Source organism: Synchiropus splendidus, chromosome 1 (assembly GCF_027744825.2).
Source record: "Synchiropus splendidus isolate RoL2022-P1 chromosome 1, RoL_Sspl_1.0, whole genome shotgun sequence".
In the NCBI taxonomy this organism is placed as follows: Eukaryota; Metazoa; Chordata; class Actinopteri; order Syngnathiformes; family Callionymidae; genus Synchiropus; species Synchiropus splendidus.
In genome coordinates, this window is record NC_071334.1 from 52,262,973 (window position 1) to 52,277,719 (window position 14,747).

Sequence of the window (14,747 nt, forward strand, 5' to 3'; positions counted from 1 at the left end):
CATCTTTGCTGTGAGAAAAACACAGCACAGCATGAGGAGGTTCAGGTTTAGTTATTCTTTCAGATTTATAGTTCTTGTTTGTTGTGAAGACAGTTTCTTGTGAACAAGTGTTTGCTAGATGAGCAAGCATTATTGGCCATTCTTGTGTTAATGAAATATTCCTTTAACTTACATTTAGAACAGATGTGTGTTTAACTTGCCATTAATTGCAAATTAACTCTAACTTAGTCCAGTTAATTGAGATAAGAAATTTTAATCTTGACGGTCCTAATTGAATATCTGTTTAAATCCCATTCCGTACCTCATCACTCCGCTGCAGATGCCATTGTTGTCGTTACGCCTGGGGTAAAGGGACTAGTTTCTACGCTGCCCAAGACGAACCAAACCGGTCCGCTCGCTGGAATTCTGACATAACTGTGACAAAACTGTGGACGATATTGATGAGCTCTTTTCACTGTTGTAAAGTCATGTCAACATGTTTGTTTTCACCCGATGACTCGATGTGAAAATATGGTGACTGGGTGAGGCATCAGAGTTGGGCAAGCTCGGACATGTTAATGATAATGGTCATGAATGGCAAAAGTCATCGGCACGCATCCGTTCTCTTATTCAGGCACTCATTTGTTGCCAGGCTGTATATAACAATACTGGCATCCATTCGCCCGCGTTGTACCAGATTACTGTGTTTGAGAACCATAGCGTTCATGCGGCACCCATGCGCTACATTCTTGCTCACCTAGTGCTCAATGTCTGTGGAAACAGCTGTCCTGCTTGATCTATTTCCAAGTCTTTGGTGTTCACCAGCCCCCAAATTTTGATTTTCTTCATCATTATGTGATAAAACAATACAAGTACTGTACAAGTACTTGTATTGTAAAGTAAATCATCTCAAGTAGGCCTGCCGATCACTGATACCGATCAGCCAGAGTGCCGATCACATGGATTGGAATGAATTTGTCATGAAAATGATGAGACCTTCTGTGTACAAGATGCAAAAACATGAACCATTACATAATTTTAATTCAAACACGTTTTAATATACCTCTTCAAGAACGAAAAAAAAAACCTTGCTGAATGCGGCAACTACTATGTCTAAAGGACGACTGAAAAACATTTAATTTGAAGTGTCACGTTGCAGTTTGGTGAATCTCTTCGTGAAACTCTCCATGGTCTGTCAAGTGTTGGAGCTTTTAAATGGCGTATTTAATTTGAATATGCTTCCCTGCACAGCATTTTACCATGCACGTGCCGCAGGATGCAAACTCTACATGACAAATTGAAAGAACCTCCACAGCAGACATGCTGTTGCTCAGTGAGCTGTGAGTACGGTGGAGCGGACGCATCACAACCAGCGGGGCTTCATCCGATCGCCCGCTGTCACGTGCTCAGTTGTTGTGATCGTCAATGACAGGTAGTGATGGACATTCGCCGATCACAATCAATCAGTCGGACAAGTGAAAAACAAGTCTTGCAAATCACTTGAGACTAATGCTTGTCATCTGGTTTGAATCCAAAATACAGCCACACAACCGAACTCTATGTACTCTACGAACACTATGTGTTGACATTATTTGTATTTTACTCTGACATTTTACTGTGACTTTTGACACAGGAAACTCTCAAAAGTTGAGATTTGATAAGATCCACCATTGTGTCTGTCCGATGAGACTCATATTCATGACCCACTCCATCTCTGCTGCGAGAGGAACACAGACCCAGACGAGGCATGAGGAAATTCAAGAGGATTTTATGTTTATAATGGTACTTTTAAGCGCCTTTAATTCAGGAAACATCCGCAGTTACAGAGGCTCTGCAATGATTCACAGATCTGAGTGGGATTGTGCAGTGACATGTGATCTAAGATCGCTAGTTCAGCGTTTCACATGATTATATTCTTAACTAAACTTGTGCCGTGTACTACTTTACTATTCATAATCAATCGCTCAACGAAGCACTTCCCTCAGCACACACACGTGTAGCTGCTGAGGACATCCATTCATTCAAGTAAGCTACAAACTAGTAATCCGCTCAGCTTCGGGTGGAAATTGAAAACTCCGCTGCAGCAGCGCTGTATCTGCTTTGAGCTGCTGCCATGTTGTCATTATGACGGACGCCTTGCATGACTTCAACGTGAGCACTAAATATAGAGTGTAAATGCCTGGATCGGCCCTTGATTGGCAATTTTTCACTGATACCTGATCCTACTTTAAGAGGCTGCATGGGGTCGATACCTGATACCAGGATCAGCATCGGTGCATCCCTACTCGCTATCTCTCCTCTGTACATGTCCCAGCCATCTCAATCTAGCCTCTCTGAGTTTGTCTCCTAAACACCTGGCATGTGCTGTAATAACTTTTTTATTTTTAGCTTTTTGACTCCATGTGAACTCATGCTATGTTTTCTTTTCCTTTGGAAAAAAAATAGTGCAAATGACAAGCACAGACACCATCATATTGCATCTCATTATGCCTTGTTACATGACATTTTCCTGTCCGATCAATTTCTGCAAAGGTTTCAAAAAGTCCTCTACTCAGATTTGCTGAAATGAATGAAATCAAAAATGGATATAGGGCCTATTCTGGGACCGTTGTGGTGCTCTATTGCTCTAGCAACAAATTAGAAGATGGAACAGCGGATGCTTGTGTTCTCTGTTAACATTGGCATACTAGTTTAACCAATTGATTGCGTTAAGGGGCACTGGTGTTTACTGACGACGCGGTTGATCTTTTATCTCAGTCATCACTGAACTACTGGAAATCGAACTGCTGTGCAGGACTGTGTAGAGGGACTCTTGTTTCTCCTCCTCTGTGGTCACCTGCTTTCTTTAAAGGGAGTAAAAACTTGCATAAATTCTCATTTGATTATGGTTTGAGAAAATAACTAGTCCCTCACAATATTAAACTTGTGTTTGTGACTGACTTATTGGTTGGGTGTTTGCTTCTCACCTGTCAGCTGCATGTCGGTGTTTTAAGTGGTCTATGCTGCTCATTATAATGGAAAAAGTAGTTGGTATTGATGTGAAGTGGCGACTTTCAAAGAGAGGCAGATGGGCCACTCTGGGACCCAGTTTCAAAGAGTATTGGATAGGGTGACTGTAAATGCTGACTCTGTGTCAATGAAAGTTGGTCTCCAACAATCGATCTGTCTATTTTTCAGCGCCAACATGGGCAGTTTTGATGTCATCATGAATGGCCGATCAGAAGACGATTCTTTTTCCATTCATACATGATGAGTAATGCGTTTCACAATGTGAAAGTGATATAACAAAGCCATTTCTGCAGACAACCACACTACTTGTGATGCTGGTGGCCCGCCATTGAGCCAGCCAGCCACAATGGCGGCCATTTGGCAATACTGCATCAAGGAAACCGAACAACAATTTGCAACATGTGCACCCACAAAGTTAGTGTCACACCACAAGCTGCCACTGAGCAGCTTTGTTGCAGCCTGAGTCGACACTTCACTCAAGAATTCCTAGGTTTTACAGTAGTGGCTGCATTATAGTCATTTAAAGGTGATAATAGGCCAGATACTTGACAAGTGGTGTTGTTGGGTATTAGTGGATGAATCTGGGATCAGCGTTAGGGTGGCACACAGCCGTGTGGTATAGCTCATAGTTTTTTGTGGGAGGAGGAAGGAAACGGAAGCGCAAGGAGGTGGAGGAGACGCCCTGTGACTTCTTCACTTGCTAGGAGAATTGCAATATTACACAACACTTATCTTGGATGCATTTTGTTTGTATGCGTGAGTGTCAAAACACTCATGGCCACCGTTTCCCTGTGTCACTGGTCTGGTGATGACTGGGCAGGAGCGGTTCAACACCCGTCAAATATGATTTGGACTGTCCGAACCTTGTCTCACATGGTCACGCTCTGGTTGATCACTTTCCTCATTGTCTGTGTAGTCAAGAAACAAGTGAGATCTGCGTGGCTGGCTATATCGTCCTGGTGACTCTTCAGTATAAAGCAGGGCTGCCCAGTAGGGATGGGCGATAATTAATCGTCCACAATATACCGCCAAACACAATCTCCACGATGAGAATTCTGCATCTCACGATAAATTCAATAAACACGTGACACACTCGCTGCATTGGACTTGCACACGTGAACATGACGAGACTGCGACGGCGCGCCATGCTCTCCAGCTCCGACACCGGCATGTGACAGCTGTGGAGAGTTTGGTGGACTTTGGTTCACGATCGTAGTTTTAAACTTACTTTTAATAAAGGGAACCTGTGATAATGACACTGATCGACTCTTAGTCTCTGGATCTGTGTTTATTTTATTAGATGGAGTAGTCCTCATAGGTTCTCTGACGCGGTCGTCTGCCTTGGTTCATATCAACACATGCAGGTCTTCTGCTGCGCAAGAAAAGACTGACAGTTTCTATCATGATTTTGAGAATAGAATAAGACTAAATGATCATTTATTGAGATACAGCAGACAGATGGCTCAATTTAATCCCTAAATAAAACGACCAGGTTCTACGAGAGACATGAAACATTGAATTTCTCATCTCTACACTTTAACTATTAGATTTAGACATAAACAAATAATGATGCTGGAGACAAACTCTAGTAATTATTTTCATCATGAAACAGTTTCAAGAAAGAGACTGTAGTGTGCACAACACATGGAATTGAATGAAAAAGGATTTATCGTGATGATTATCATTATCGCCGAAATAACTACATTTATCGTGATAATTTTTTTTTTCCATATCACGCAACCCAACGGCCCAGACATTTTCAGCTCGTGAGCTACAAGTCTCAATGATCTACCTACCATCAAAGTGCAATTTATTTGTAAACATATGAACTATTCTATATATCTGTTAAATACTTGTTTTGCATTTTCATGGTAGGTAGGTCACTGTGAGTGGGTCATTTGTAGGTTGCTCACAAGCAGAGAAAGTCTGGGCAGGCCTGCATGACATGTAAGACAGCAGACATGGCAGCTGCAGACAGCCAAACCTCCTGAATGAAACCGGGTTTACGCAAATGTTTTCGAACTGCCATAGGACAGACTGCTTGAGACACTGAAGGTTGAGAGTTTCATGTTCTGAAACCTTCTGAACCTGTCAAATAATGGACAAAGAAGTGTAATGACAGGGTCATAAACACTGATGATTAAATCATATTGTTAAAGAGATCAGCACTGTATCTGCTCCTTTTCGGTCCCTCAGATGTAGTGAGGTGAAGAGTTATATTCTTGATGTCAGATTGAAATGAACTGGTATGGCTAATGTCACACATTCATTTGAATCCACATGTTTAGCCTATGAAATCCTTTTGTAAAACATATCAATTTTAAGACAGCCTGTGTGTGAATAGGACCATTATTTGTATCAAATGGTGAAAATAAAAGTAAAGCCGTCTATGCCTTTTTATTCATGTGACACATTTTAATGCAGCTTTATTGACATCTCATTCTCCATTTCTGGCCTGTAGGATTTTGAGTGGTTGATATCGAGGGATCCGACCGGATCCAGGACAAAGATCATCTCCACCTTCGATGCCAGCTACTCCCACCCAACGCTCAGTAAACGTGTTGCTTCTGGTGATATCTCTGTGGTTCGTCTCCATGATAACATAGTGGAGCTGAAGATAGCCGAGGCAAAACCGCAGGACGCAGGTTTCTACTGGTGCACAACTCCAAGTACAGATTCGGTTATCAGTGGCAACTACGAGGCTCAGGTCAAACTCATCGGTGAGCAATTGTTTGTGTTGGTGGGCGTGTACTATGTTGTGTGTGTATGTGCATATATATATATATATTATTTATTATAAATACTGTAATTGAGCTCACAAAGTCATTTGTCAGACTGTTAATAACAGTCAAAAGGAAGAATGAGTGCAAGTTTCAGCTTTATAACATAGTGGGAACTGACAAGAACAAGAATCAAGAATAAGCAAACTGAGATAATGAATCTGAACTGTGAGCTGCAGCTACATATTTGCAATTTGCTTTTTTTATCCATTTAGTTTTCTGCCAATTTATAAGAGCAATGTCCAGGAGTTTTAAACAAGACTGAGCAGCTGTCAATGACACTCTCAGCATGGTTTTGAGTGAGACTCCATACAAAAAAAAAAAAAAAATGGGTGACCAAAGCTCGAAATGGAAAACTGATACACCGAAAGAACTATCATGCCAATTGTTCGTACCATTGTATTTATGGCCACGACTGCATTTTTAACTCACAAAAATCAATGCCTTGTGATAGCATAATGTAGCATTCATGCTTCAAATGGCAAATCAATAACATCATTATTATATATAATTATTTATGTTGTGTGGACATTTCAGCAATGTGCCCAACTAATGTGTGAATGATGAAGTGGCAAAGTGGCCAATTGTCTGGCCAAAGATTGTAAAAACATAGACTGCATTTATATCATGCTATATGCGAACAAGACTTGCTTATGCACACTGATAATTCCCTGCATGTAGTTCAATGTAGGAATATTTTGAACTCTTCCTCCTCATGAATCTGCTTTAATGTAGCATATCTGAAAATATTTGGTTATATAAGAAAACAGTGTGGAGTGGGTTACTATGGGTTAAAAAGTTCAGGCTAATTTTAATTGACAGAGCTGAGCGCAGATTATTCTTGCTGCCCTTGTTGTGTGTCACAAAGCATTGCATCACTGCAGAAGCCCCAGTCCAACTTTAGCCACTGGACTTCATTGTCCAGCCCGAGTCTTTTCGTTATACATAGCCATTTGAACATTGACGGAGATAAAGCATGTCTCCCTGTCAGAATTGGGTCAACAAGTACCACTCAGACACAACTAGAAATAGATACTGCCACAATGCCACTATTCAAATAGATTTATGAATGTACTGGGTGGATGTTTATTGTGAGTAATTGTGCTCAGACCAGCTACATGCTAAGGTTTAAAGTTTCAAAATGTCGCCAGAACAGTTTGCATTGTAGGGCATGCAAGTTTGGAAATCAATAATGGGCCCAGAGGTCCCATCCATATGCAAGTGGTTCTGGGCTCATGTGGCTTTGTCTATTTTGTTTATTGATTTATTTTATCCTTGTTATTATTTAATATTTATTTATTTTTCTGCAATGACCACTAAACACAAGCAATACAATAAATCTTTCTAAGGCTGAATAGTGCCGTGCAAAGCAATCGTGCAATTCACAGCTGGCCTGAACCATTATTTCACTTCAAATCACTTAGAACGTCTAAAAAGGAATATTTTGGCTTCAGTCCCAATTAGTGAGGTGAGTTCAACAAGCTTGTTTGTAGAATTTCAGATTTTCAGAATTCTGATTTTTGACCAGTAAAAAAAGATGAGGGGAATGGAGATCTTTGCTCCTTCTTCATCATGACTTTATATTGAAGTGTCCTTTTTACACCTTTGCTAATTTTCAGTTGATTTTTGTGGGGCAGGTGCTTGTTACCAAAGCAGAGTTATAGTCAACGCCTACGCTGACTCACTCATGTCGTGTTCCCTGGCCTACTGACATTGTGCAACAGGGGAGTGCCGCGCAGGGCTGCACCTAAGATATGACGAGGTGGTGTGATGAACGTCATGCACAGTGTTTGAAATCCTTTAGAGAAACATGATTGCATGTTGAACGCACATGGATAGAACAGGAAAAGCAAGAAGAGCATAGTAGCGTTGACTGTATTGCAAAATAACTGTCATATCTGGATATGACGTTTTAATATACTTTTCTGAGTATCATCACAGTATGAGGCTGGAGAGACAGACGAGCAAATGGGCACCAACTCTGTCCTGGGCTCTCCTCTGACTCAGTAGAGGAGGTGGGAAAGGGGAGCACTGTGACTCAGTAGATGGGCTCGGCTGCTCCGAGCAGCTCAGTCCAACCCCTGATGACATTGGATTACATGACGTGATCATTCAGCAACAAAACTGATGGCAATGACGCATCGATTTAATGTTTTATTTTGTTTTTCTTTTATGCTCAAAATGTAGATGTGTACTGTTATACGGTCGTTCACCTATATTCATTTCAAATTTGCTTCCGTTTTTAAGTTGTTAATGCTGCTGTTCAGGGTCTCCACTGTTACTGAATGAAATGCCAATAATCCATCCTTGAATCAGAAAGTTGTTAGTTTTGCTGAATGATTTCCTCCCTGTCCACTGTGAGTACAATATATTAATATAGGAAGTTAATTGTGCTTTATGTACAGTACATCACGTGTGGCCAGACTTTTTAATATGTTGAGCTACTTATAAGTGACCAAGTCACGAAGATATGTCTACCATAATAATACAAAACATGTATTTACTTATATTTAGTATTCTATATTGTCCTCGTTCATTATTCTTTATATCTCTGAGGCTAACAGGTTCAGAAAAAGTGGCTACAATTTAGTAACTCAGGCACAATACACAAAGCATCTGTGCTGCTGGAGCCTATTGAGCCAGCATGTGACACATTGGTCGGACTGTTTTCGTCACACAGCCTCTCACCTCATGCTGTCGTTTTAGAGGCTGAGATTCTTTCAGTGGAAACCAGGGGTGATTCTGTACATTTTGATTAGATAGTTTAGTTTGTTTGGAGGGAAAACGGGCCATCTTTTGGGCACCTAAAACTGGGGCGTCCAATTGTTAGAAAAGGGTGTTTCCATGACACCCTGTGAAAATCCTGCCCTCAAGCTGCTCTGCCACGGAGCTCTTGCTTCCATGCTAGTGCTGCCTCGGTCAAGCCTGGGGTCTCCCTTACCCAGCCTCTTTTATTGAAGCTTTGAGCCCTTGCTGTTCTTTGTCAATGCACAAATTTCTTTTGTTTTTATTTCCTTTATGTGTCAAAGGCTGTTTCTGTTATTGTTAAGAGTTTCTCCCAGTTTGACATATCACAGCATGTTATGAGAATAATTGTGTCTTGGGAGTTAATTTTCATTCATTGTGACCTGGAATTGCCAAAAGTACATACATTGGTTTTACACAGCATGTATCACATTATTGCTGCACGATTCGTCATGTAATATAGAAAAGAAAGTTGATTTGGCGAGGAATAAAACACTTATGGAGGCTCATCAAAAGGAAAAGTACATTAGTCATCTATATTTGAAATGCTCTGAAGTTAAATTCTTGACTTACGCAAGCTGTTTTTCTTTTTTTTCTTTCATTTGAACGCATCAGCACACATCATTTTCTGCTGCCTGATATCAAAGTGCAGCTAGATGCCGGTGGAGGGGAGATGTTTAGGAGGGGCCTACCTCTTCATCATTTCGTGATGACGTGACTCATCTTTTTTTTGTTTATTTTCTTTTCTATCCAGTCATCCCAAATACCCTCAAGGTGTTGCCGCTGACTCCAGTCTCAGTCATCGCTGAGGGAAGTGACCTCACACTCTCCTGCAACGTCACTCGGGAACTCACTCAGCCCACCTACCTGTCAGTCACCTGGTCGCTGAAGAAGGGTGCCATCTCGGAGGAGATTTTAAGTTTTGGTCCTCAAGGCGAAGTGATCACAGGGACTAAGTACGCACGCAGATACAGTGATGGAAGTATTCGCCTCGTCCCGGGAAGGAACGGCGTGTTTGAGCTCGTCATTTCCAGAATGACCACCAGTGATGAAGGGATTTATGAGTGCAATGGGACCGAGTGGACACATGAAAATGGAGGGAAATGGATTAAGATTGTGGAGAAGACAAAGGAGATGGGAACCGTCGCTGTTACTCCAACAGGTAGATAAACAGGCGCATGCACACACTGAAATACTGTATCACTCTATAAATAATGTGTCTTGTGCATTTTACTGGTGCTTTTGTGTGTTTACTGTCAAAAATGACTGGGCTTTTCCCCTTTTTTTTATCCTTCTGTCAACCACCAACTACAACAAGGGCGCATTCAAGTGTTACAAACCTCAAGTGTTATACAGTAGTTTGACACAGAGTGGTAATAAATAGTAGAAAATTGTAGTATTAAAAATAGTATCAGAATTTATCAATCAAGATGAAGCATCAAACAAAGTATAACTTAGAAAATATGGCGGTTACATGAAACAACAGAGAACCCTCAGTGTCCTCAAATGAGACATAACCGGGTGCCTTGTCTTCCAGAATATGGCCTCTGATCCCCCAAATGGAAAATGTGCCTTTGCCTATTGTATTACTTCCTGGAGTCAGCCAGCCATTGAAAAGCCTTTGGAGGGTTTGCATCTTTCTGGTGCAATAATATTCCTCTACATACGAGAAGTGTGGTGAAGGCAATAATATTATGTGTATCATTGAGTTGTGGTGGCTTTTGCTCAGTGATCCCAAAAGTAGCAATCATGGCACGTGCTTGTGAATTTGGTTTTAAGGAGTTTGATACCGTCTCGAAAACGATACTCCCAATACACATTCAAAGCTGGCCATGACCAGAACATGTGAGTTAAATTAGCGAGGCAGTTCCGTCGTTTATCAATGGTGTTCCCAACTCCTCCACCCAACTCTCTCTCGGAAGTTGTCAGCTGTGGCCGTCTCCACGGACGTGAGGCGGCTCTGCAGTGTGTTCACAGTTGTTTGAAGTTTGATGAGCTGAAAATATTGGTGAGTGATCAAGATTTCTCACAGACACACATGTCCATGCTTTGAAGAATCAAATTAAAGAATTAAAATAAGTGTTAGTTGCAAACCTAATCCCAACATTCAGGAGTGTCATTGCACTTTTTGCTACTATTGTGCAAAAAGCAAACAATCTGATGCCTTACCAAGTTTGCTGTCTCAGAGTGTTGTTGTTCACCCTATAGCCAAAGACCAAAACCTATTCACTGAGAGGTGAATGGTAGTGGTGCTGTCTACTAGTTAATACTGTTCCCTTGTTAATTTAAGTGGTTATGTCCCAGACCACATGTGATAGTTGAGGCACCATAGTGTAACCCCGGGTTGAGAATTGTCTTCAATTAGAGACGTTTAAAACTACGATCAAGGAAAAATCCTCCAATATCTGAGTTGTTTCTCTGGCTGCAGCTGCAGCGGGTCGTAGATCAGCTGGTCAAAGAGGGCGCGTCTGCAATCTCATCTGGGCAGACACACAGGTGGATCCGATCACACCAATGTGTCAATTGTGGAGTTTCTAGTGTAAAAAGTACAAATTATGATTATGAACTCAAACACGCTCGACTTTGGTGTCAGATTTCACACAACAGGACAGCACTTTTTTCACGTTTTTCAATGTTTCATCGCAAAAAAGTTATGGGTTGGAATCACTTTCAAGTCATAATTTTTGTGATGTCCATAGGAGGTGTATTCCCCCTGGACTCCAAAACATGAGAGCTGTTCGTACCAAAAAATGTGAGCAGAATCCCACACTAACTGAGCTAACGGGTCCTCCATCGGTGGACCGGTCTTACTTTTCATGAAACCATTTTGTGAGCTGTAAAAAATCTGAATCAACGGGGTACAGAAAAGGTTTGAAAGGTTCCATGAGAAGTGTACATGCCCATCTCTGAGTGTGTGCACTAGTAAATTGTTATCTCTGACATTCGGATTCTGCCTTGGGAGGCTCCTGACCTTCGCCTGCCATGTTAAAAAAAGTACACATATTCTTTCATTCTGGTTGCTGTGTTCAAAATATCTGCAAACCTTCCAGGTTCCTATATGTTCTTTGTTTGCCAGAAAGTATTCAGAGGTTGATAATGAAACCAGAGCTACACACACACTGGTCCTTTTCTCTGTCTATTGTGTCCCTGTATTGACACTTGGACTTGAGTAAAGAGGATGAGCTAAGTCAAATAGAAAGGGTTGTGTCTCAGTCGTCTCTCTCCAGACAGCCTATGGAGACAATCCCACCTCAGTGCTGCTCTGGTTGTAACTGCCAACCAATCTGTGAGTCTGAGGAGAACTACTTTACTTTACTTTTCTCTGACTGGACAACGAGGCATCACCACCTGAGGAATGCAGCAAGGAAGCGGCCACATATATATATACGCATTATATATATTATTCGCAGTATATTTATGTGAACCCAAAATAATTAATCATATCAAATTTAGAAGATTTTGTGGCCGAAAGAAAAAAACAGATTTTGTAGATAAATAAAGAGTGAAAGGTGATCAGATTTGGTGGGGCCAAATATAGTTTTTAAATTTAATTTCCCTTTTTGGAACTTTTTTTTTTCAGAAAAGGGTACCATATATTTTCTAATTTATGGTTAAGACCTGCCAAATATTTTTTTTTTTGCGTAGTTCAAGTAAATATATCATTAATCTTGTATAATTAGTGTATGAACAGGTGGAGATCAAGATTTCCAATGGAGAAGTAGTGGTCTCCTAGCTAATAAAGTCGCTGAAGTTATTGAATCCCTTTTCTCTGAATAGAGCATCTGCACTTGTGAAACACTGAATAAATATATATATACAGTATTTTCATATATATATCCGTATATATCCGTATACATATATATATATGTTAGAAGGAAACCATTTTATCCTCCCCTCATCAGGTGATTGTTGCAACGCACAGTTCTGGTTTATTATCTTTGTTCTAAGTGTAATTAATGTTAATGTTAATATTTTTTGTCTCTGTCCTGTGCAGGTCAGTCACTGAGTGTAAAGGTTTCATCTCCATCCTCCTCCAGCTTGTCCCTCACACCTGGAGACAAGCTGACCCTTCTTTGCTCCGTCTCTGCTGAGAACTTGCCCTCTCTGGCCTTGGAAGTGTCATGGCTGTCAGGTGGCCGTGATATAATCACTCTGGATCGTAGCGGAGTGGTGATCTCCAATGTGTCTGTTAACGGGATGCCGGGCAAGAGAAGCGAGGCCAGTCTGGACAGAACTGGAGGTGCAGAGTACAGGCTAGACGTGAGGGGTGTGAGTAAAGAGGACGCCGGGGCGTACACCTGCCGCGTTCGTGCCTTCATCGAGAAAGGTGGGAGAAGTGCAGGAGGAGGAGGACGCTGGCACATGGTGGCGGAGAAGACATCTAATCCAGTGATGGTGAAGGTTTCACAGATCAGTAAGTGATTTGCCATTCATCCTTTTAAACCTAGATTATGTGGTCTGTTTTCATGTGTGTACTGTTTTGTGTTTCGGCATCAATGAGATGAAACAAATCGGAACAAAACATTGCTTTGTTTTTCTGTGTGATAATGTGTGATAATATGATCCTGTGACTGACTAACGCATCAACACGCTGCTGCTTTATGATAAACATTTTAAACGTGAACTGCACCTCACAGACTCATTCACCAAGGTTTCAGATGGAGGAGAACTTTATTAAGCCATTGCTACGAAACAGAGCATCGTCAAGATGAGGAACTTATGGAAATTTGATGGGGAGGTTTTCAACATTTTAAACATATGCACGGGTCAGCAATGTTGGCTCAGCTGGTCTGGCCCTCTTTTGGTTCCAAGGCCCAAACTGGAAGGTGTCTAATAGAGCTGTGAACCGATAAGGATTTATAATCCTTAAGAGGAGTCATACATTTTGTGTCCTCCCCTTAAGTTTGTAGTTAGAAATGTGCAAATCTGGAAACTGAATGGTGTTTAAACGCTTCATGAGCATGTGTGTGGGTTTGTTGAAGCACTTTTCTGGTGAGTTGACTGACAAGACAGTGATCACTGTTAAAATGTACATGACACAAAAGTTTCTAATTCCGACCTCAGCCCAAATCAATACAGGCGATGGGCACAATGTGGCCCCTGGGCTGCTGTTGGCCAGATTGAATCAGCAATGAACTGAAAAATTATCTGATTTTAAGCGTCTCTGGAGCCAAGTTTGAAAGGAGCTCTAGTTTCTAAGAGGTATTTATTTTTTTTGAGGGGGTCAACCCCCCCAGCTTTCCCCCGCTTCCGGCCTGACTTGAGTCTGCTCCTCACAAATGCCTCACTGCTGCCTCACTGTCCTCCTCACTAAGCAGCGGCTATTATTCTGCAGCATTAGCCTTCGGTTGCTAGTGTAAAATGGAGAGTCCTGTTTTCAGGCACCATGTCCGATTGAAACCGGGTTCTTGAGTGAATAAATTTGAAATTGCACACATGTACACCTAGTGTGTATAGTGTCCAATTCACCTAGTGAGCATGGTTTTCTACTGTGGGAGGAAACCGGAGTACCTGGAGAAATGCCATGCAGGCACAGGGAGAACATGCAAACTCCATCCAGAAAGGTCCAGAGCTGGATTCGAACCCGGAACCTTCTTGCTGAGTGGCAGCAGACATCCTGTTTCATACTTCATCACGCCGAGGCTGGCATAAGATTCAGGGGGGCAGCATATTAGCATGGAGAGTCTGCTTTTCTGGACAGCCTGTTAGGTTGTCCTGTGTTGATTCAGGGTTAAAACATCACGATGGACGTAGTGAATGGATATGAAAAGAAAGAAAATGAAAATAGAAACAGCCGTAGGCTCGGTCCAAACCTGTAGGAGATCATATATTGCCAACGTTTCCCACTGTAAGCTACAGTGATGATACTGTAAACATACAGAAAAGCATGGGTAACATTTATCTAATTCTCTATGGCCAGAACCTAGTGATGTTATAATGGAGAAATTAGATGAGTGAATTTAGTTCCGTCACAAATTTTGGGTCACTCAGAATATTTTTCTCCTCACGGTATGCCCTAATCTCTAAACGTTTTCAAGCTGCAGCCTTTCAGAACAGTGATATCAAAGTTGAAGATTTCATGAAAAAAAAGGAAAACCTCACTGAAATGGTTGCTCAACAACTGGATGATGATTTTGCTGGATGAGTTTGTCTTGCTTGCCAACTTGCTTATAACATGCTGGAAAATGGCATCACTGTATCTCATGCCTGGTCTGCACAACAAGAAACTTTCAG

At 41.5% G+C, this 14,747-nt stretch overlaps 1 protein-coding gene across 1 annotated transcript in view; it reads left to right on the forward strand.

Moving 5' to 3' along the window:
* Window positions 1-14,747, forward strand: part of ptgfrnb (prostaglandin F2 receptor inhibitor b) — a 55,786-nt gene that overhangs the window by 9,255 nt on the left and 31,784 nt on the right. The window contains exons 3-5 of the mRNA XM_053876136.1: window positions 5,450-5,708; window positions 9,268-9,675; window positions 12,508-12,927. Coding sequence (XP_053732111.1) covers window positions 5,450-5,708; window positions 9,268-9,675; window positions 12,508-12,927 — 1,087 coding nt within the window. The remainder of the gene's footprint in view (window positions 1-5,449; window positions 5,709-9,267; window positions 9,676-12,507; window positions 12,928-14,747) is intronic.